Consider the following 22,103-nt stretch of genomic DNA (forward strand, 5'->3'; position numbering starts at 1 on the left):
AAGCTGGCATTGTCTGATTGGTTGGTTGCAAGTTAATGTAGGAGTTTGATCAAGAATGTAATTCTGATCGCTGAATTGTCATACCTGTTGAAAAAAAGAGTGCTATATCAAAAATTGGAATGGTCATATTTCCTAAATAACTAGGACAATTGGGATTTCCTTAAAGGAAATTTACTCATGAGTTTAATTAGTTACGAAAAGAAACATAGATTCATGAGTACCCCTTTTTGACTATGCATATTGGAAAATAAGATTTCACTTTTAAAAAGTGAAATATCTGATCCATTGGCCACCGAATAAGCACCACAATGGACACAGAAGCACTCACCTATATTGAAATAAAGCAATATAGAACACAGTTTTCACTAGGATTTTACAACAAAACAACTTTCTCAGGTCAACCACTAAAACAATATTGTAGTGGAGACATTTCAGTGCCAAATAAATATAAATAGGTTGATTTATTATTGGAGGAAGATAATTTGAACAGCCACTTTGATTGAAAGACAAAATTTATATAATCTTATAATAATCTTATATATTGCTTTTGAAAAATTTACAAGTAAATATGTATAAATTGTGTGTACACTTCCAGTTCAAACTTCATTTTATAATTATATTCCGTAATATCTTTGCAAGACCCAAGCACCAATGAGATCCTTTCTTTCACTCATGGAAAAATGTGCATAAAAATAAGCGTGAAAGTTTTCAGGGTTTTCAGTTTTATACTTGATTGTTTAGGTTAAAATGTTAAAAACCAAGTATTTATTAGTTTAACAATTTTTTGTTTATAGTATTTTAATTAATTAATGGATCAGTGATATAGATTTGTTTTATTTTGACAACTAATTATTTAAATAGAATTTATAAATGGCGAGACATACTATAAGTTAAATAAAAACCAGCATTAAAGTTACTCTGTTTTTATTATAGTTTTAGTAATATTTAAATTGCTGTTAATATGTAAATTGGTATTCTAATTTTTCTAATTTTTTGGTGATGGAAAAATAACCATTCTACAGTTAAAGTTATGTGAATAAACTCTTTTCTTGAATTAAAAAGGAAATATTTCTTCTCAGTAATTTTATTCTGTATTGGAGATTAAGAGATGTATATTTTTCACTAATACCTGCTATGACAATTAAAATGCCAACATGCCGGAAACTACTTGAACATCTGAAGAAATATTTTAAGAGAATTGCCTCAGAATAGATACTCGCATTAGGATTACAATATAACATATTGATCCAGGATGTTAATCAACTGACCAGGTATTGGAGTAAATCAGCACCATAATAGTAAAAGGTCTGATCTTCTTCATTAGTTAAATCAATGAAATGTATGATAAATGCATTATAATATAACCATATTTAGAAAATCTCAAAAATGCACATTATCAACTAAAAGTATCAGTATTTTTATGATTTGTCTTAAAATTATAAAACAGTTGATTTAGTAAATACATTGCCTCCCTATTGATACTGACATTTTCTCAACATGCTTAATATGGCTGATTCTTTTTTTTTTAATGTATTTGAATTTGACATATGAATTCAAGATAACAAATCTTGCTTATAAACTGAAGAAGCTTCTTGGATAAGAAGCGAAATGTTTTCAAGGAAAAACACCTTTGGGACTTGCTTATAAAACTTATAGTGGGCTAAGTTATGCAGCATGACATAAAAATGGAACTAAAATATGTTTTATGTTTATCCAAAATAGCTGTAGCATTCAAAGAATTCAATATACATTTTATTGGGTTCTCCCATACTATGGAAATAATTCAAAGATGCTAATTCAAAGATGCTTCAGTATGTTCAGTGGAATACACATAGTACTGTCTCCAACTCTTAAAGCAACCACACCTTTTAGTGGGATTGCACAACAGCTACATAGTTCTATTTACTGCTCTAGAAAAGGAAACGAAATAAGGCAAATGCCTTTTATATCTAGCTTTTTTCTACACTGCAATATTTTTTATATAGTTTCATTTATCTGGCTTTATTACACTCATAAAACTATATATAAATCTGTCAAGTAAGTTAACTATTTTTAGAAGAAACAGAAGGCTTAATAAACAAGTAGCAATAATAAACAAATATCAATATAATAAAGCAATTGCAGAATTTAACACAAACCTGATAGTTGTGTTAAATCTACAACCTGGTGTTTATAGTTTAATTAAAATATTTTAGTTTAACTCAGAAGGTAAATGAGGATTCTACTTTTTCACACTGGTTAAAAGAAGCTAAATTATGTGCCATGAATGTATTTTTAATGAAACACTTAAACAGTTTCATTTCCCTATGAGTTAAACTTTTAATTGCGTATAGGATAACAATAATGAACAGATATACATTGACCAAGCTTAAAATCTGACCCCCTGCCCTAGAAAAAAATTATTGAAAGCTTAATACTGTAAGTTGAACACTAGTGTAGTGACTGCTGATATATATTTAAACCAGACTATAAAGTATAAAACCTTTAGTCTTAAGCCACAATTTATGGCTTCTCAAAACTGTTCAAGCACTCTAACATATAAAACACCCATCATAATGGTTTACCTTTGTGAGAAGCTTTGTTACAGAAGTGAATGTCTGTAAAAATACAACTTCTTGTATGCAGTAACGTTATTTTTCAATAATGAAGGAAGAGCAAATGATTTGAAAGGAAAGACTGAAAAAGGAATGCATGTACAGATGTGGAAGCTAGGACAGCTGGCAAGAATAAATATTAGGAGGAGATAGAGTGATTCCTTCCCTTTTCACTTAACTCCTGCTATTTTGTTTACTACATTCTACTTTTTTTCTGCACTTTCCACAATGTACCTTAATACAGAAGGGAACAGAGCGATGAGTATGCATGTATGTTTGTATGGGGAGAAAAAGGTCTATTATGATAAGTAAAGTTCCTATATCTAACTTGGTTAATGGTAAACTACAGGTAGTCATTGATTTATGATCACAACTGAGCCCAAAATTTATGTTGTTAAGTGAGACATTTGTTAAGTGAATCACGGCAGTTCTTAAATTACTAACATGGTTGTTAAATGAATCTGTCTTCCCCATTGACTTTGCTTGTCAGGTCGCAAAAGGTGATCACATGACTTTCGGACACATCAACAATCATAAATATGCATCAGTTGCCAAGCATCTGAATTTTGATTACATGATCATGGGGATGCTGCAAAGGTTGTAAGTGTGAACAATGGTCATAAGATTGTGAACAATTGGTCCCCAGATTGTTGGGGGCAATAAGCTGACTTTGTAATAATGCCACTTGGGGCCCCCCCGAAAGCCCTAATAAGTAGGCATATACATAGAATGAAGGCTACTGGTAAGCTTGTAAGCCGCCCTGAGTCTTCGGAGAAGGGCGGGATATAAATGGAATTAAAATTAAAAAAAAATAAAATAAATAAATAAGCCACTTTTTTCAATGCCACTTTAACTTTGAACGGTCACTAAATGAACTGCTGTAAGTCAAGGACTTCCTGTACAAAATTGTTAAAAGACCGCATATTATTAAATAAAAAACAATTCTACTCCGGATTTAGGATACAGTGAGGGGAAAAATTATTTGATCCCCTGCTCATTTTGTCCATTTGCCCACTGACAAAGAAATGATCCGTCTATAATTTTAATGGTAGGTTTATTTTAACAGTGAAAGACAGAATAACAACAACAAAAAAACGCATTTCAAAAAAGTTATAAACTGATTTGCATTTTAATGAGTGAAATAAGTATTTGACCCCTTTGCAAAATATGACTTAGTACTTGGTGGCAAAACCCTTGTTGGCAATCACAGAGGCCAGACGTTTCTTGTAGTTGGCCACCATATTTGCACACATCTCAGGAGGGATTTTGTCCCACTCCTCTTTGCAGATCCTCTCCAAGTCATTAAGGTTTCAAGGCTGATGTTTGGCAACTCAAACCTTCAGCTCTCTCCACAGATTTTCTATAGGATTAAGGTCTGGAGACTGGCTAGACCACTCCAGGATCTTAATGCGTTTCTTCTTAAGCCACTCTTTTGTTAACTTGGCCATGTGTTTTGGGTCATTGTCATGCTCGAATACCCATCCATGACCCATTTTCAACGTCCTGGCTGAGGGAAGGAGGTTCTCATCCAAGATTTGACAGTACATGGCCCCGTCCATCGTCCCTTTGATGCGGTAAAGTTATCCTGTCCCCTTAGTAGAAAAACATCTCCAAAGCATAATGTTTCCACCTCCATGTTTGATGGTGGGGATGGTGTTCTTGGGATCATAAGCAGCATTCCTCCTCCTCCTCCAAACACGGTGAGTTGAGTTCATGCCAAAGAGCTCGATTTTGGTCTCAGCTGACCACAACACTTTCATCTGAATCATTTAGATGTTAATTGGCAACCTTGCAGGCACCGCAGGATTTCAGTCCTCCATGGTGTAGTCTGCTACCAATTGTTTTCTTGGTGACTATGGTCCCAGCTGCCTTGAGATCATTGACAAGATCCTCCCGTGTAGTTCTGGGCTGATTCCTCACTGTTCTCATGATCATTGCAACTCCACGAGGTGAGATCTTTCATGGAGCCCCAGACTGAGGGAGATTGACAAGTTATTTTGTGTTTCACCCATTTGCGAATAATCTCACCGTTGTCACCATCACACAAAGCTGCTTGGTGATGGTCTTGTAGCCCATTCCAGCCTTGTGTAGGTCTACAATCTTGTCCCTGACATCCTTGGACAGCTCTTTGGTCTTGGCCATGGTGGAGAGTTTGGAACCTAATTGATTGATTGATTGCTTCTATGGACAGGTGTCTTTTATACAGGTAACAAGCTGAGATTAGGACCATCCCTTTAAGAGAGTGCTCCTAATCTCAGCTCGTTACCTGTATAAAAGACACCTGGAAGCCAGAAATCTTGCTGATTGATAGGGGATCAAATACTTATTAAAATGCAAATCAATTTATCACTTTTTTGAAATGCATTTTTCTGGATTTGTTGTTGTTGTTATTCTATCTCTCACTGTTAAAATAAACCTACCATTACAATTATAGACTGATCATTTCTTTGTCAGTGGGCAAATGCACAAATAATTTTTCCCCTCATTGTATGCTTGCAGGCAAATAGTACACTGCGTGTAGGGCAATCAGTCAAATCTTGATAGGAAAAATAACTCTGAAAGTGACTTCAAATGCAAATAAAAGATATAAAAAGCTTGACATTATTTTCACATATAAATGCTGCACAAAATGTATTACTTTTGAATAAACTTATTTTTATTCCCCCCTTAAAGAAACAAGAAAACTGTTACAGTAGGAAATCAGTTATTTCTCTCCTGACCTTTTTGGTAAATTCAATTCCAAGAGTTTTAAATTTTTTCAATGGGTTCATTTAGTATATATTAACACCAGGAAGCGTAAGGAATGGTTTAAAGATTAGTAATTCATCAAACTATTGATTTTCTTCCATTTACAAAGTCCAAACCTACAGTTCCAAGTTTATTAATCAAATAGTAAATAATGAACAATCAAAAATTCAAGATTCTGTTTTATACTGACTATTATACAGATCAATGGCTATTCTAATCCAGTACTGTTTAGTTTGGTCATATTTTTCTCCAATAAAAATCTTTCTCAAACATGTCATACCATAGAGCTTAATTTGCAATGTAAAGAACACAATGTGGTATCTTTTTAAATTATAATTATAATTCAAATTATATTAGTATAATATATAATAATATAGAATACAATAATATAGTATTGAATTATAATTCTTCCTACAAATGTATTAAAGGAAATGATTGACGACAGATTTCTAAACCTAAAGATAGAAAAAGACCCTTATTTTATGTATATAGGTTGTCATTAGAAAATGATAATTTAAGTCATATTATTCAAATCTATTTCTTAATTACTAACTTCTACTTGAATACTTCTGTATGAGAGAACACAGTATGGGACTAATGGATATAGTCAAAAGCTACTTCCTCAAATGAAGTTATTAATTAGAAGCAACTTCCTCTACTGCAATAATAAAAATACAGATTGCTGGAATTGTTTATACACATTATCATGACATAATTTACACATGCACATGCACAGCTATAACAAAGCCAATCCAATATTCAATGCATCAAAATGACCTACTGTTTCAAAGCTTCCTTTATGCATCAAATCAATTGGCGGCCTGAAGAGATCTGCAAGGGTAGTGAGCTTCTTATCTATGGCTCCTCCATTTCTCAATTCTTGCTCCTGCCGAACTGTAGAGCCCCAAAACAAAAACAAAGAAAACAAAATATTCACAAGAGCAGATTCAGTTACTTTCATCAAGTGCAATGTGACTGTACTATTGTGATTAGCCTAAATCAGCTTTCTACTAAATATGTTTTAGTAATAGCCATTACATGTTTATACATTTTTGGCATGAAAGCTGACTGGGCGACAATCTGGCTCTAGGCCAGTCACTCTTGCTCGGCCCAACCTACCTCACAGAATTGTTGTAGGGAAAATAGGAATATTAGGTATGTTCACTAGTTTGGCCTCTCTCTCTTTCTCTCTCTCTCTCTCTCTCTCTCTCTCTCTCTCTCCCTCTCCACACACACACACACACACACAAGCACACACACACACTATCTGGAAAAAATCATCATCATCATCATCACCACCATCCTGTTCAGTAATAGATATTCCATTCCTAAATTTGTAATTTAAATATTCACCAAATATTTAAATATTACAGAATTATTGTTTTTGGCCTCCTGGCAGATTTTTTTTGTTCCCTTCCTTTAATAACAAAGCAATGGGTTAATAATCAACCAGCTCTTTTTTAAAATAGTTATACAGTAATTAAAATCTTAGTTTCTAAAAAGTGAGGTGTGAACCCCTTTCATCTAATTCTTGCCCTTCTTTACATGCTCCTTTACCTATATATAAGATCCGGAATGCACTTGGGACAGTTGTCCATTCACTGTGCAGATGCTCCTGTATAGCTTTCTCCATAATCTGCACCTTGGGTCCTGTCTGGTTTGGTATATTACTGATTCTATGGATCTGGGTACTTAGTGCATGTTCTTATGCTGCTATGATCAGTGCCTCACTGTTGTCTTTAATACAGCCCTTTCCAGCCACTCGTAGGATTACCCAATGTCTGTCACCTTAACTATTTCTCTATAGCATATCCCATGCAGGGTCTTCTTGCTATGGCACTTCCTTTCCATGATCTTCCTCCCATCTTTGCTCCTGCCTCATTTTCTCAGCAGCTCATTTTGGGAATGGGGCAACTTTCCACAGCCAACTTACTGTGGCCAACTCTCCGCAGGACAATTCACTGAAGGACGATTTAACAATTCTATTTAATTATTTAAAATAAATTTAAAATAATTTTATTTTTTACAATTCACATTTCATTCTGTTCTTCCTTTTGCATCCTTTCTTTGATTTGTTTTCATCATCTCTTTCATATTAGTGTAACTTTTGTCTCGCAACGAGTTGTCCTGTGACAAATTGTCCAGCAGCGAGTTGGCCATGATGAGTTGGCCACAGTGAGTTGGCTGTGGCAAATTGTCATAGACCCAACCCTGGATGCTATATTTCATATAGGACAATGGTTCTGACATTCACCCGACTCCGCCAGCCTCCTTTCCAGCTGGTGTACTCTCTGGGTATTGGACTTGGAGTGGAAACCTCCATACATTGTGAAGAACCTCTGGGTATTTACATCAGCAGTCTCCATGTCCTCCTTTGGCCAACTTACTATGCTGACAGGACATACATGTTGATGACACGGATCTTATTCTTTCCATTAAGCTGGCTCTTTAAGACCCATCTAATACTTTAGTGGTATTTGGATGCTATCTTCCTTGCCTCTTCACTTTGGTTCCCAAGTGACTGTAGGATACTGAAATACTTGTAGCTAGTCTCTATGTCTGCTATGTGACTCACTGATAGTTCCACTTCATCAGTCCTATATGACTGCAATTGGAACTGGAAATCTGATCATAAGTTGTCATCTTTTTTGCAGTGGTCATTAGCATGAAATTGGCAAAAAAGATTCCAGAAAGGCAGCAAAACCCATCGTGAATCTCAGTTATGTGGAATGTTGTGACAGGTCCTAAAGGTGACTGGCTGCACTCGAGATGCAGTCACATGATGGCGGGGGGCAATCATTTGACGGCTGGGAGTACTTTAAGGGCTGAGTCTTATCCTTAATATTCACACCTTTTTGTATTTCTACCAGCTGACTAATCTCTCACCAAATTGCCTTGAATACAACCTCCAATATCATTTTCAGGGATTCAGGCACTATTGTTCTTCTTAATCATGTAGCTAAGTATCTCAAGGATTACAGTACCAAAGTGTATACTAGTTTATTGGTTTGAGTTATGGTGATAGCAGAGACTGTCGTCAGGGCATCTTCCAGCAAACTACCAAATGGTACTCCACTGAGCCTTGCTAACTAGTCTTAAAGGTTGACTATAGCTACTTTATCCGTGATCTTATGGCTCATATTAGCTGTTGTGCTCTTGGTGGAGCTGTGGGCTAATGCCTCCTTAAGTAACACCAGCTGCCTGCAATTAGTGCAGGTTCGCATCCCACCAGGCTCAAGGTTGACTCAGCCTTCCATCCTTCCGAGGTAGGTAAATGAGGACCCAGATTGTTGGGGGCAATTAAGCTGACTTTGTAATAATGCCGCTTGGGGGTGTGTGTGAAAGCCCTAATAAGCAGGCATATACATAGAATGAAGGCTACTGCTAAGCTTGTAAGCTGCCCTGAGTCTTCGGAGAAGGGCGGGATATAAATGGAATTAAAATAAATAAAATAATGGAGGGAATGGTAGTGATGGTCCAATTGCAGGTTTGGCTATGCATCCATTTGTTCTTCCAGTTCTCCTTAAGTCTGGGTTGTAACATGTACTTGATCTACCTCAAGTTATGAGAGCCGCTACCTCGTTGCTATGTTGAAACTCTAGAATAACTCTAGTTATTCGAGCTTGCCGGCCTGGACTGAGGGACTGGGGTTTTAAATTTCATAATTTAATTTATTTTGTTTGGGGATAAATTTAATTTAATCTATTTTTAACTTTTGTATGTTATATTTTAATTGCCCTGTACACCGCCCTGAGTCCCTCGGGAGAAGGGCGGTATATAAATCTAATAAATAAATAAACTAGCCATTTCTCAATTAGTGTGGATGGATGGATGTTCTGTACATCCATAGTTTCCTTGTATTTCATATATTCTCTTCCATTAGGTTTACTGTTGCACTAGCATTCAATCAATTCCAGGTTATATAATACCATACCATAACAATGAGAGCACATTATGTTTCCTACTATAATGATTCATCATTATTTGTGAACTTGCTATTATTATCCAATATGTATTGTTACTATTTCTTCCATCACTTAATTAAATACTCAATTGTTTAATAGTAATAGCAAAACAAATATACTATTACAGATGTTGATTGCTGGTAATACTAAACATTATATATGGAGACAAACCAGAAAAATCAGTTTACAAATATAAGGCTAAAGTGAAGTTTCTATACATATGGTTGAATGTAAAAAAATTTGGCATTAAGTGAACAAAACCATTTTTCAGGCATATGCATGGAATAATTGATGACTGATTCTTCCTTGATTGAATACAAGAGACACTTTTTTTTGCATTAATGAAAAGTGGGGTAAATGTGCCACTCAACATTATTAGAAAATTAATATATTTTTGTACTATAACAGAAATTGATTGTAAAATTATCTCTTAATTTACGTACAATTAACCAGGTTGATTCCAAAATTATTCATAATTATATATAAACCTGCTCAGATCAATGTAATGATTCTTTTGAGCTCATATCAATGTAATGAAACCTTTGAAATAACTGGATTAAAGATTCTGGTCATTACGGAATTAAATTTTCAGCTTATTCTTTCTTGTTAATATTTAATACAAGGCCCCAACTGACAAACTAATATAAAAGTCAAATTGTAGTTTGGCTTATTAGTTCGTGAAATTGCTTCAGATGAAAAATGCAAAAGGCATTCATATTCTTCTTGGATTCATGTGGGATACTCAGCAACTGGTCAGGATTATTACTGGCAAGAGATGTGTGTCAGATTTCTTTCTGGTAATAACAAAATCAGGTAATTAGTCTTTCAAGTTCTGGTTAGCAATATTTATTGGAATGTAGGTGAGTGGTTGATTTTCAAACATATACAGCAGCAAACCCAATGCTGATATATTTGTGCTGTTGCAATGAAAGTGGATTGAAGGGTTGCTGGAAGCATTATGTAATGATGGTGGTATGCATCAATAACTCCAGCCCTTTTATCAATTTGAGAAATGATTCTCTCAATGTGGAACCCCACAAAAAGTTAGTTACTGCGATTAAACTGGTTCTCAAATGCTAGTTATAATAAAAACTAAGATAATTAGAAAGGGCTCAATATCTGGTAATTTCATCCAGTTTTCTGACTGTAATATCAAATTAACTTGCCACTGCTGCCGTTTTTACTTGCCTGTCTAGCTTTTAATTCCTGAAATCAAACGGTACATAACTGGGATTTTTCTAACTGCACCTACATTTTCTTATACTGACAAAGAGATTGTTGTTACTTCAAAAATTATAACTTCCTTGGAAAACAATGTCTTGCACATATGGAAATATAAAGCATTTACTGTGTGAATATAGCAATGGCTTTTTAAAATTTTATTTTCCTTACTAAAATTGTTTGAAGTTCCAAGGGGCCTATACTGTTACCCTGCCTTGGACATAAACCATAAAAGAAACAAAACATTATATGAATATAATTATCCACAGATACCTACTAGTTTCTGTCTGGAAATCCCGAAAGCCATCAAATATTGAACGAGCTGGTCTGCGTCTTTTTGGTGCTTAATAGGAACAGAATTTAATAAACAGATTAATAATAAAATCTTATTATACAACCACATTGTGGATTTGTGGTACATGCCTATAGTGAAGGATGTATACAAATTCCAGGACAGCAATAATGCATCACACTAATTAGTTTCATATATGAATTCATTAGTTCTTATGTTTTCAGTGCCTGTATGCCTATCTTGATGTATATTTGAACATAAAATATTTACAGCACTTTATGTACACAAAATAAATTAAATGTGCTCTCCCCAAGTTTAAAATCAGAAAGGCTGGAGCAGCAATACCCATCAGCATAATACAATAAAATGGTGAGCCATTTATTTGTGGGCAATCAGGAGTTAGCAATGAACAGGAAGGTAGCCAAGTTTCTTTATAATACCAACTAATCAGACTGGTGAAAACAATGGGTTAATGAAGAGCTTCAAGTGAATCTTTACACTTGTTTAATATTTATGTTTAATGTGGTTCAAAATGAGAAAATGCAAAAGATGTATTCTAGCACAAAAAAACAAAAACTTCACTTATGGAATCACCTAGGGCAGTCACTGATTAGAAAAGGATAGCACAAAGGAAATATCTAAATAGTAGCTACTATAAAAATGGCAAGCCCTGGAATGATACGAAAGAAAATAATCAATTAATATACTACTGCTTTTATAGACATCCATGGTGAGACCATATCACACTTCACAGATAAAAGTGGATACAAAACATTTTGGCCAATCGGTAAGACAAATGAACTGTGTTCTTAACTAGTCTCTTACAGACTCGTTTTTGCAGTCATTTTTTAGATTCAAGTCTGATGGATAAACAATATGTGTAGCAATATGATTCCCATCATTATGACCAGTATTAATGTAAGTTGCAAAAAGGCAACTTGTGAAGACGATTAGAATAGATAGGAACAGTGTGTTCAGAAAGTATTCAGTCCCCCTTGGGATAGGCACAGTATATGGAGGAAAACAACAGTATGGAGAAAGAAGTCATAATGGAGAATGATCCATTTAGATGCTGATGGCCTGATGTTTGAATAGAAGATTTGGTTAGCTGGAGTTGGCTTCTGAATTCAGCCAAAAGAATGCCTGAAACTGATTTCACACTGGAGCTGCTGCACTAAGCTGTATGTTCAGTGTTTTGTCATTCCCATAACCATTTCACAGATCTTCTGGATTTGAAGCAAGCACGATGCATGGATGACTGCATCCAAAAGTTAAGTCTGTCCTGCACAGTGAAGCACTATGCATTTTGTTGTGAAATTACTGTTCCTAGAGAAAATAAAAGTTGTGGCTATGCTTGGAATTTCAAAATCATCCCCAGTTAGAACAATTAACCAGTGGAACAACCTGCCTCCAGAAGTGGTGAATGCTCCAACACTGGAAGTTTTTAAGAAGAGACTGGCCAGCCACTTGTCTGAAATGGTATAGAGTTTCCTGCCTGAGCAGGGGGTTGGGCTAGATGACCTCCAAGGTCCCTTCCAACTTATTATTATTATTAAGGATAGAACAGCAGCCACAATGATGTTCTTATAGCTTATAAAATATGACTGGGGAGCCAGAGGTGGAAATTTTGCCAATTCTTCAACCTTGCGGGCCCAGAAGATGAAATATGGACTGCTGTATGGCTGCACATGGATTGTGACAAAGAAAAAACATTATGCCATATCAAGAATTCCAGAACTGGAGGAGGCTAGAGAGGCTTTATAAAAGGCCTTGGGTTCATTGCTGACCAGCCTGGAGTACTGTGGGGCCTGGTAATATAGAGGCTGTTACAATTATCACTGTGTCAACTAAAACACAAATAGCTCCTATGGAGTGAGCTATGGATTCTAAACAAAGCTATCTATAGCTGAGAGACAAGATTGGCAGTAGAAAGGCTCCCAGCTGTTATGCAAGAACAGATCTAGGACAGCTCTGCTGCTGTGAGAATGTGCTCATTGTGGGAAGCCCTATGGGCTGGAATCAATGTTGGAAAGATGAGAGGTAGTTGTAACTGGGGACTGAAGTGTCACTGCATTTTTGTGTTTGTCAGCTAAGCACGTTGCAGTTTGCTCTTTGCCAGCTATGTTGTTATCTTATCATTGTAACTATGGTGTTTGTCACATATCCAACTATGTTTTTTAGTTTAATCTCTGTCTCTACTATTGCGTGCGCATGTCTCTGGTTTAATCTCTGTTTCTACTATTGCGTGTGCATGTCTTTGGTTTAATCTCTGTTTCTACTATTGCGTGCGCATGTCTTTGGTTTAATCTCTGTCTCTACTACTGTGTGCGCATAAAAGAAAAAACAATTGTTTGTTTTTTTCCCTTCCTTCTCTTTGTGCTGTTCGGTAAGCCAGAACATGTAGTCAGTTAAGTTTTTTTTTATTAAAGTGTTGTTATAGTAAATATGTTTCGGGTTTTCTTTATCTTATTTGTTTTGTACCATGTTTTGGATGAACCACGGTTCATCAACCTCTGATAAACAAAGATACGGAGTTTTTAATTTACACTCCCTGACATGAAGGAAGATTGCTTGTAACAGCAACACTATCCTGCTGACCTGTGGGCTTGGTTAGTATGTTGGTTGTTGCAGATGTTACTAAAAGTTAATGCTTAGACACTGGATGACTTTATTTGTAGCTCAACTTAATGGCTTCAAAGAGGGAGAAATCAGTTGGGCTGTTATAGGACATAGGAAGTTATCATTAGCAACCATTTCTTCTGATAGAGTAATTGTGAATCCAGGCACCATGGAGACTGTACATTGGCAAAATCCCTATTTTGTTTCTATGGCCAACTAACAAACAGGCATGAGGCTTATCATGTGGCAATTAAGTGACTGCATGAAAATTCTGTTATGGCCTAATTGTTTGCTACAGAAGACAGGGCTCCTAAAACAAATGAACAAAATCTGCATACCATATATACTTGAGTATAAGCCGACTCGAGTATAAGCCGAGACCCCCTAATTTTACCCCCCCAAACTGGAAAAAGTTATTGACTCGAGTATAAGCCGAGTATAAGTATAAGCTTGGCCCCTTCTTAGCAACATATCTATATTCTGTGCCACGACGAGCCGCTCATTGACTCTGGCAGCATCCCGGAGCTGGCTCGGCCGCGGTTCGCAGGGCCCGCTCATCAGGCTGCCAGGCTTCCTGGCAGCACATCCCGCAGGGAAGGTCTGCTAGGGAGGCGGCAGTCAAGCGTTGTTTCCCTCCTCGTGTGTGTGTGTGTGTGTGTGTGTGTGTGTGTGTGTGTGTGTGACCTGCGGGAACGGCTGGTAGAGGTGGCGGCAGTCCGGCGTTTCCCCCCCTCATGCATGCGTGCGTGTGTCAGACCCGCGGGAATGGCTGGTAAGGAAGCGGCGTTCCCCCCCCCTCCTGTGTGTCGGGCCCACGGGGCTTGACACACAGAGAAACACAAATGCCGGACTGCCGCCACCTTTACTAGCCATTCCTGCGGGTCTGACACACACACACACACACACGCACGAGGGGGAGAAACAACGCTGGACTGCCGCCACCTCTGCCAGCCCTGCAAGCCTCTGCCGCCCCGGCGTTGGTGGTCAAGCTCTTCGGAGCCGGCAGAGAATCTCCCGCAGGAGGAGGTCGCGGCTTTCTCTCTTGCTTCGGACTGCAAGGATTTAAACTCCAGGAACAAATCCCGATGGAAGTTTTTTTTAAAAAAATACTCCTCCGGGTCGGACAGGGGACCGAGGCTGAGGTCTAGGGGTAGTGGGGGGGGGCTCGCGGACATAGATGGGCTCAAGTGGAAGCCAAGCAGCCCTCCCGAATCTGGGCTTCTGGACGGAGCAGCCGGTGGTGCGTTTCAAAAAGCAGAAAAGTTGGATTTTGAACATTTCAGCAGCGCATCTGCACCCGCTGCTTTTAGAAAGTACGAGGACTGGCAACTCCACTTCTCGGCTGATGCAGCGGGAGGCCGTGGGTCAAGCAGGCTACGCTTCCCCAGGCGCTGTAACGGCACCCGTTTTCCCCGGCGAGTTTTCCCTACCTGGCCCCTGCAGAATCGCGGCGGCGCCCCTGGAGAAGCCTACCCCGAGGCTGCGGCCGATTTTTCCTTCTCCAGGCCTCTGCCGCCCGTTTCTGTCTGACACACACACACACACACACACGCACGCACGCACGAGGGGGAGAAACAACGCTCTGGGCAGCAGAGGCCTGGAGAAGGAAAAATCAGATTACCCCTTCCACACGTAAAACTTCCAGTTTAATTACAAAGGAAGAAGAGAGAAACTTAGATCAACAGCTCACCTTCCTTTTCCTCTAGGTTGCAAGGGGAAAAATAAAAATCAAAGATCCTTGGAAGTAATGGTTGGAAAAGTTTGCAAGTCTTTGGGAAAGTTCAAGAAGTGAAAGGAATACCCTCCTCTTGAAAGACCAGATAAGGCAGACAGGGAGATGAAGAGTTCAACCGAGTTTCCTCTTTTGTTCAGGCTCCCCGATCAGACAAAGAACTAGCCAGCGGCAGGTTTCTCCCCTTTTCCCTCCCATCTCTCTTCCCCCAACCCTTGGGTCCCACAGCAACTCACGAACTCCAGCCGCCCCTTCTCCTTCGAAAGGTCTAGATCCCGAGATAAGATATATACAGAAATATACATAGAGAGACGGACGCAGGCTGTTGGTTTCTCGCCTCATCCCTGGCTTCCAGTTCAAAACTTCCCTCTAAGTGAGCCTCCCAGAAAAACAAATCTTCATGGAGGCGGAGGAGGCAAGGAGAATCCCTCCGATTGTTGTTTCCGGCAAATGCACCTCTTTGTTTGGGTCCCCTTTGACAGGCGCGGAGAACGATCTCCCCTCGCAATTCGGCCGGGTGGGCGCCGGGAGTCCTCTTCCCGTACCCAAGGACGAAAACCGGGGCTTTCAAGAACCCGGGATGGGAGCCGGGGAGTGGAAGGGCTACTACTCAAAGCGCCGCGCTGGGAGGAGGGAGAAAGGGAAAAGGGGGGAGGGGGAGGAAAACGGGAAGCAAGTTTTGGGTGAAGCCACTTTCCTTTCACTTTTGGAAGCGCATCCAGGCGAGGAGAACAAAAGTGTCGCCTCGGCCGGGACTCAGCGCGCTGCTTTTCCCGGCTTCTGACATCGCTACCTGTTGTACAGGCAGGGAGGGGGGGAAGCCAGAGCATCCAGCGCATAACAAAGCCTCGGCCTTTTCACCTGTCCTCCTCCTCTTCCTCCTCCTCCTCCTCCTCCTCCTCAGGAGCAGCAAAAGCCACTGGACTCGGTCGCCAAATATCGACCACAATACATTTTGGGGGAGGGGATTGGAAAAGAAAGCAAAGAAGCGCCCGGCCGGCCAGGGCGCATCTGCTTTTGCCAGAGGACCCTCTGCGTCTTCCCAAGAGTCGCGCAGAAGCAACAAGTCGCGGCTCCCGACCGCTTGGCAAGCTGCGAAAAAGGACACCCGGGTCCGCGCCTGGGAGTCCCGGTGTACCCTAACTCCTCTCCGAGCCTCTGCCGCCCGTTTCTGTCTGACACACACACACACACGCACGCACGAGGGGGAGAAACAACGCTCTGGGCGGCAGAGGCCTGGAGAAGGAAAAATCGGCCGCAGCCTTGGGGTAGGCTTCTCCAGGGCCGCCGCCGCGATTCTGCAGGGGCCAGGTAGGGAAAACTCGCCGGGGAAGCGTAGCCTGCTTGACCCACGGCCGGCGGGGGAGACCGGTGCAGGGACACGCCGGGGAGCCTCCGCCGTGGGGAGGTGCCGCCACTGCCTTTCGCTCCTCCACGACTGCGGAGGCTTCCCGGCAGCGACGTCGAGAGCAGCAAAGCAGGAGCGCCCGCCGGACGGGTCGCGGCTGGAGGGCCGACCTTTTTCCTTCCGTGTGCGGAGCGAAGCGCTTCGACTGCGTTGTGGAAGCGCCACCCGAGAGTCTTTCGGGTGGCGGATCCAGCCCCGCCACGGGCGCTGAGTTTGAAGAGAGGCTGGGCCTCCCGCTGCATCAGCCAAGAAGTGGAGTTGCCAGTCCTCGTACTTTCTAAAAGCAGCGGGTGCAGATGCGCTGCTGAAATGTTCAAAATCCAACTTTTCTGCTTTTTGAAACGCACCACCGGCTGCTCCGTCCAGAAGCCCAGATTCGGGAGGGCTGCTTGGCTTCCACTTGAGCCCATCTATGTCCGCGAGCCCCCCCCCCACTACCCCTAGACCTCAGCCTCGGTCCCCTGTCTGACCCGGAGGAATATTTTTTTAAAAAAAACTTCCATCGGGATTTGTTCCTGGAGTTTAAATCCTTGCAGTCCGAAGCAAGAGAGAAAGCCGCGACCTCCTCCTGCGGGAGATTCTCTGCCGGCTCCGAAGAGCTCGACCACCAACGCCGGGGCGGCAGAGGCTTGCAGAGGTGGCGGCAGTCCAGCGTTGTTTCTCCCCCTCGTGCGTGTGTGTGTGTGTGTGTGTCAGACCCGCAGGAATGGCTAGTAAAGGTGGCGGCAGTCCGGCATTTGCGTTTCTCTGTGTGTCAAGCCCCGTGGGCTCGACACACAGGAAGGGGGGGAATGCCGGAATGCCGCTTCCCTACCAGCCATTCCCGTGGGTCTGACACACACACACACACACGAGGGGGAGAAACAACGCTGGACTGCCGCCAGCTCTGCAAGGCTCTGCCGCTCCCTTCTCTCAGCAGCCTGTTCCGAACGAAGGGACAGTTCTTTTTTTTTGTTCACTGGAGTATAAGCCGAAGTGGATTTTTTCAGCCCGAAAAGTGGGCTGAAAAATTCGGCTTATACTCAAGTATATACGGTATGTAATTAACAGAGGTGATGATGGAGGAAATCTAGAAAGAGTACAGAGAAGAGCAACAAAGATGATTAGGGGACTGGACACTAAAACATAAGGAATGGCTGCTGGAATTGGGTATGTCTAGTTTAATGAAGAGAAGGACGAGGGGGGACATGATAGCAGTGTTCCAGTATCTCAGGGGCTGCCACAAAGAAGAGGGAGTCAAGCTATTCTCCAAAGCGCCCAAAGGCAGGACAAGAAGCAATGGATGGAAACTAATCAAGGAGAGAAGCAACCTAGAACTAAGGAGAAACTTCCTGACAGTTAGAACAACTAACCAATGGAACAACCTGCCTCCAGAAGCTGTGAATGCTCCAATACTGGAAGTTTTTAAGAAGAGACTGGACAGCCATTTGTCCGAAATGGTATAGGGTTTCTTGCCTGAGCAGGGGGTTGGACTAGATGACCTCCACGGTCCCTTCCAACGTTATATTATTATTATTATTATTATTATTATTGTATAAGTGATAAACAATGGTGAGCATGAGTGAATGAGGCATAATGTATTTGTGATACTTTTGAAAAAGAATGTATAATCATTCTATCCAACTTGCTATTACCATCCACTCCTGAAAAGAAGAACCCAAAGGTATGTAGCTCTTTCTTATTCACTCTGATGGAAACATGCTAGCACAGAAAAAACTTTTTATCCCCATGTTTTCTGTACTGAGTACAGCATGTCATAGATTATGCATATCAGGAAATACATGTTTAAAACAGATATAATTATTAAATCCATTCTATTATAACATGCAGTTTTGTGCCTGACTGCATGAACGTATAACTTACAGCTTTGTCAGGTCATAATCTCCCCTTATGAATTGAATCCTGTAGCATGATCAGAAATAATTTTAAAAAATAAGTCCAAGACTCACTTATGATGATAAACATGAAGACTCCCAAGTTTTCCAGGCCGAGTTACCATATTTTGAGGAAGTATATATTATCATTTACAAATCCAAGAAAAATCTACTATATATAACTAAACAGAAAAATATATCTTCTTAAACAGGATGTTATTCGGAATTACTACTGTAGTGATATTAATACTCCTCTACTTCAGTTTCGTATTTACAAAACAAAACTAGTAACAGTAATGAACTAATAAAAAAAAGTCAAACTATTTTAGTAAGTATTAAAGAAAGTTGCCTGTTATGCATATTTTTTAGTACTATAAGATCTCATCTCCACTGTAAGGAAAAAGAAGAATTTTTGTTCACTCTTTGAAGATCAAACAGAAACTTACCACCAAATAAGGGTTCGGGTTCTACCAGAATTTCTTGTTTTTGAGGAATAGGTGCCCTCACTTCATCTCTATGAAAACAAAAAGCACATAATAGCTTGAAAATGTCAGTATTACTTGGGCAAGAGGAAAATCTGTTCTTCATACCTATACTGAAACTATGCAATGGTGTTCAAACTATTACGAGGAACAAAAAAACAATGCATGGAAATTGCCCTTGTGATTACACAAAAGGAAAAAGTGCTCAAATGTCTGGACCTAGTCTTTACCTTTTATGTCAGGAACAAATCAAAATTCCTGACACATTTACACACTTTTTAATAAATCTGAAAAATCCCTAAGGAAGAATCAACCTTTCCTTATAAGACTCTGTAAAACTGAAGCTTTAGCACTTTCTCCAAAACTTTCTCAAGAGAGGGAAACACTGGAATTCAACCAGTAACTCTATCAAAGGCATGTCAAACTCGCAACATCACATGACGTCGCACGACGTATTGTGTCTTTTCCCCCATTGCTGGCAATGAGGTGGGCGCAGTTTCGTCGTGACGCATCCAGCCCGTAGGCCGGCAGTTTGACATGCCTGCTCTATTTATTTATTTATTTTTGGGACTTATATGCCGCCCTATCTCCCGAAGGACTCAGGGCGGCTAACAACAATAAAAAACAATACAAAAATTAAAAAAGAATTAAATAACAGCCCCAAAATAAATTAACTACAGTTAAAAATTAAAACATATTTAAAAACCCATCATCAATCCAGGTCAGCCTGATGGAAGAGAAAAGTTTTGAGGTCGCGGCGAAAGGACCGGAGGCCCGGGGCCATCCGAAGCTCAAGGGGGAGTTGGTTCCAAAGGGCTGGTGCTCCCACAGAGAAGGCCCTCCCCCTGGGGGTCGCCAGCCGACATTGTCTGGCCGACAGCACCCTGAGGAGGCCCTCTCTGTGTGAGCGCACTGGGCGATGGGAAGTCGTCCCCGGTAGCAGACGGTCCTGCAAATATCCCGGGCCTAAGCCATGTAGGGCTTTAAAGGTAAGTACCAGCACCTTAAATTACATGACTGGATTAAGAAATGGTCATTTTAGAGGGGGACATATTACTGCTTCTTTCAAGGCATCACTCCTGTCTGCAGTAAAGTATCATCTACCTCAGATTCATTCACACATATCCCATCCAGCCATATAAATCAGTCAGGTGGAGAATGGCAGAATTTATGCTGCAGATTTATTTTCTTCCTTAGTTTCTGGAAATTCAAAAGAATCCAGATAAATTAGAAAGGTGTTGCCTGAATCATTATGCTAGGATAATTATATTGTTCTCTGTTAATTTTGATAATTGGTAGTGATAATTGGTAGTCTCACAAAGGAGCTGTGCTTTAAATGTTTTGATGATTAAATAGATACCCAGAGCAACAATAGAATAGAAACAGCTGCATAAGAAAAACTAAGAACTTAAAAGTAAAAATATCTGAAATATACGTACAAATTTCCAAGATAATTTAATTATCCTCTTTACAACACTACGTACTCTGTATGTGGTCGCAGGTTTGATACACTTGCAGAACTAGTGCTGGGTTCTTCAGCAATTCCTCCACCATCAAGGAACATAGTGACAGCCATTTCCAGATTATTGTTGCATGCTTCAAGCATATGTTTGCCTACACTTTCACTGGCACCTATGGCATAATGAAAACCATATTAAGTTTCAACAAATGCTTTAAAATAAAGAGAAAAATGTATTAATTCAATAAAGTGAATATAATGTATTTTTACAATAACTATCTTTTATATTTAAAAAAAATCAACACAATCCAATCATGTAAGTACTTTATTATGTTTTGTTGTCTTTGTATCAATCATGATTCCTAATGATTTATAGAGAGGTCGTACAATTTTCTTGGCAATAATACTGAGGTGGTTTGCCTATCTTTTTCTGGGAAGTTTTTCAACTAGGGCTGAGACAGTGACTCACCTAAGATGCCTTATTAGTTTCTAGCCACTCTAGAACATGGGCCTCCTCAATCATATTACCTTTCCTTTTCTGCATGAAGAAGTGTCTCTGTGTGTATAAATTTTACCAATAATATAAACCATTTCAATATAATTTCCTTTGTCAGATTCTAGTATTCTCTGTTACTATCTCCACTCACACATCCTTTGTTAATTACAGACAACTCAATGGAGTATTCCTATGAAATTTAATGCAAGGAGAACAATCTAATCCTTTCATCCCGGAAGCACTTCCGCACTCCCAACATGACTGCAGGACTACTTACAGACCTTTTACTGAAATCTGTAGCACGCATGGAGGACTATGGAGTATATGCATGTGTCATATTATTTGAACTCTGAAGCAACGAGAAACACACAAGAAGTTTGAGGAGTTTACATCTGCTTCAAAGTTTGACAGCTTTGAAGCGCCATGCCATATTCTTAAAGAATGAAAAAAGAGGAGTATAATTAATCTCAGTAATAACTATAGGCAATAGTTTGGAGAAAAAAGTATTAAAAGCATTTACCAAAAAGAAGGCTAAATTATATGGTACTCTTCAGTTGGTGAGCTACACCTCTCATAATCACTTGCCATGAACCGTGCTGACTTTGATTGATGGGAACTGTAGTCTAAAACATTGGGAAAACTTCATGTTGTTCTTTCTGTCAGTCAGTAACATGGAATGGACAAACATTTGGTTTTCTTTCTTTCTCAACAAAATATCAACAGAACAATTAGAAATTATTGGAAGAGAAAATTTTGTACAAGTAGTCCTCGACTTACAATAGTTCATTTAGTGACCATTCAAAGTTACAATGGCACTGAAATAGGACAAACTCACTTAAATATCTCACTTAACAATAGAAACTTGGGCTCAATTGTGGTCATGTCAAGGACTACCTATAAATAGTCAAATAGTAGCCTGAACAAATTCGTATCTACAATAAAAATTTATTTATATTTCTAGAAGAGAAGAACCTCTACATCTATATTAAATTATATCTGAGATATTATTTAACTTAATATTTCCTTTCCCACAAACTACTGCAGTTAAACTTAATGCAGTACATTTTTTTCAGAAATAACAGGATAATAGTGATACATAGAAACAGACTACCTCAAACTTAACTATAGTCCTTGGGATTACAGACACCACCTGAAATAGATGTAACAGTGTCTTTCGTGTTGATTTTGAAAATTTGTGGATGTTAAAACTTCT

General features: G+C 39.6%; 1 protein-coding gene across 3 annotated transcripts in view; it reads right to left on the minus strand.

Annotated features, from left to right (window-relative positions):
- UBXN7 (UBX domain protein 7) overlaps positions 1 to 22,103 on the minus strand; it is a 35,218-nt gene that overhangs the window by 10,357 nt on the left and 2,758 nt on the right. For all 3 annotated transcript variants that reach the window (XM_081329649.1, XM_081329647.1, XM_081329648.1), the window contains exons 2-5: positions 20,420 to 20,567; positions 18,900 to 18,967; positions 10,806 to 10,871; positions 6,124 to 6,236 (exon numbers count right to left, since the gene is read on the minus strand). In XM_081329649.1, the coding sequence (XP_081185775.1) occupies positions 6,124 to 6,236; positions 10,806 to 10,871; positions 18,900 to 18,967; positions 20,420 to 20,567 (395 nt within the window). The remainder of the gene's footprint in view (positions 1 to 6,123; positions 6,237 to 10,805; positions 10,872 to 18,899; positions 18,968 to 20,419; positions 20,568 to 22,103) is intronic.

Source organism: Vipera berus (genome assembly GCF_964194415.1).
Source record: "Vipera berus genome assembly, chromosome: 5".
NCBI classification, from domain to species: domain Eukaryota; kingdom Metazoa; phylum Chordata; class Lepidosauria; order Squamata; family Viperidae; genus Vipera; species Vipera berus.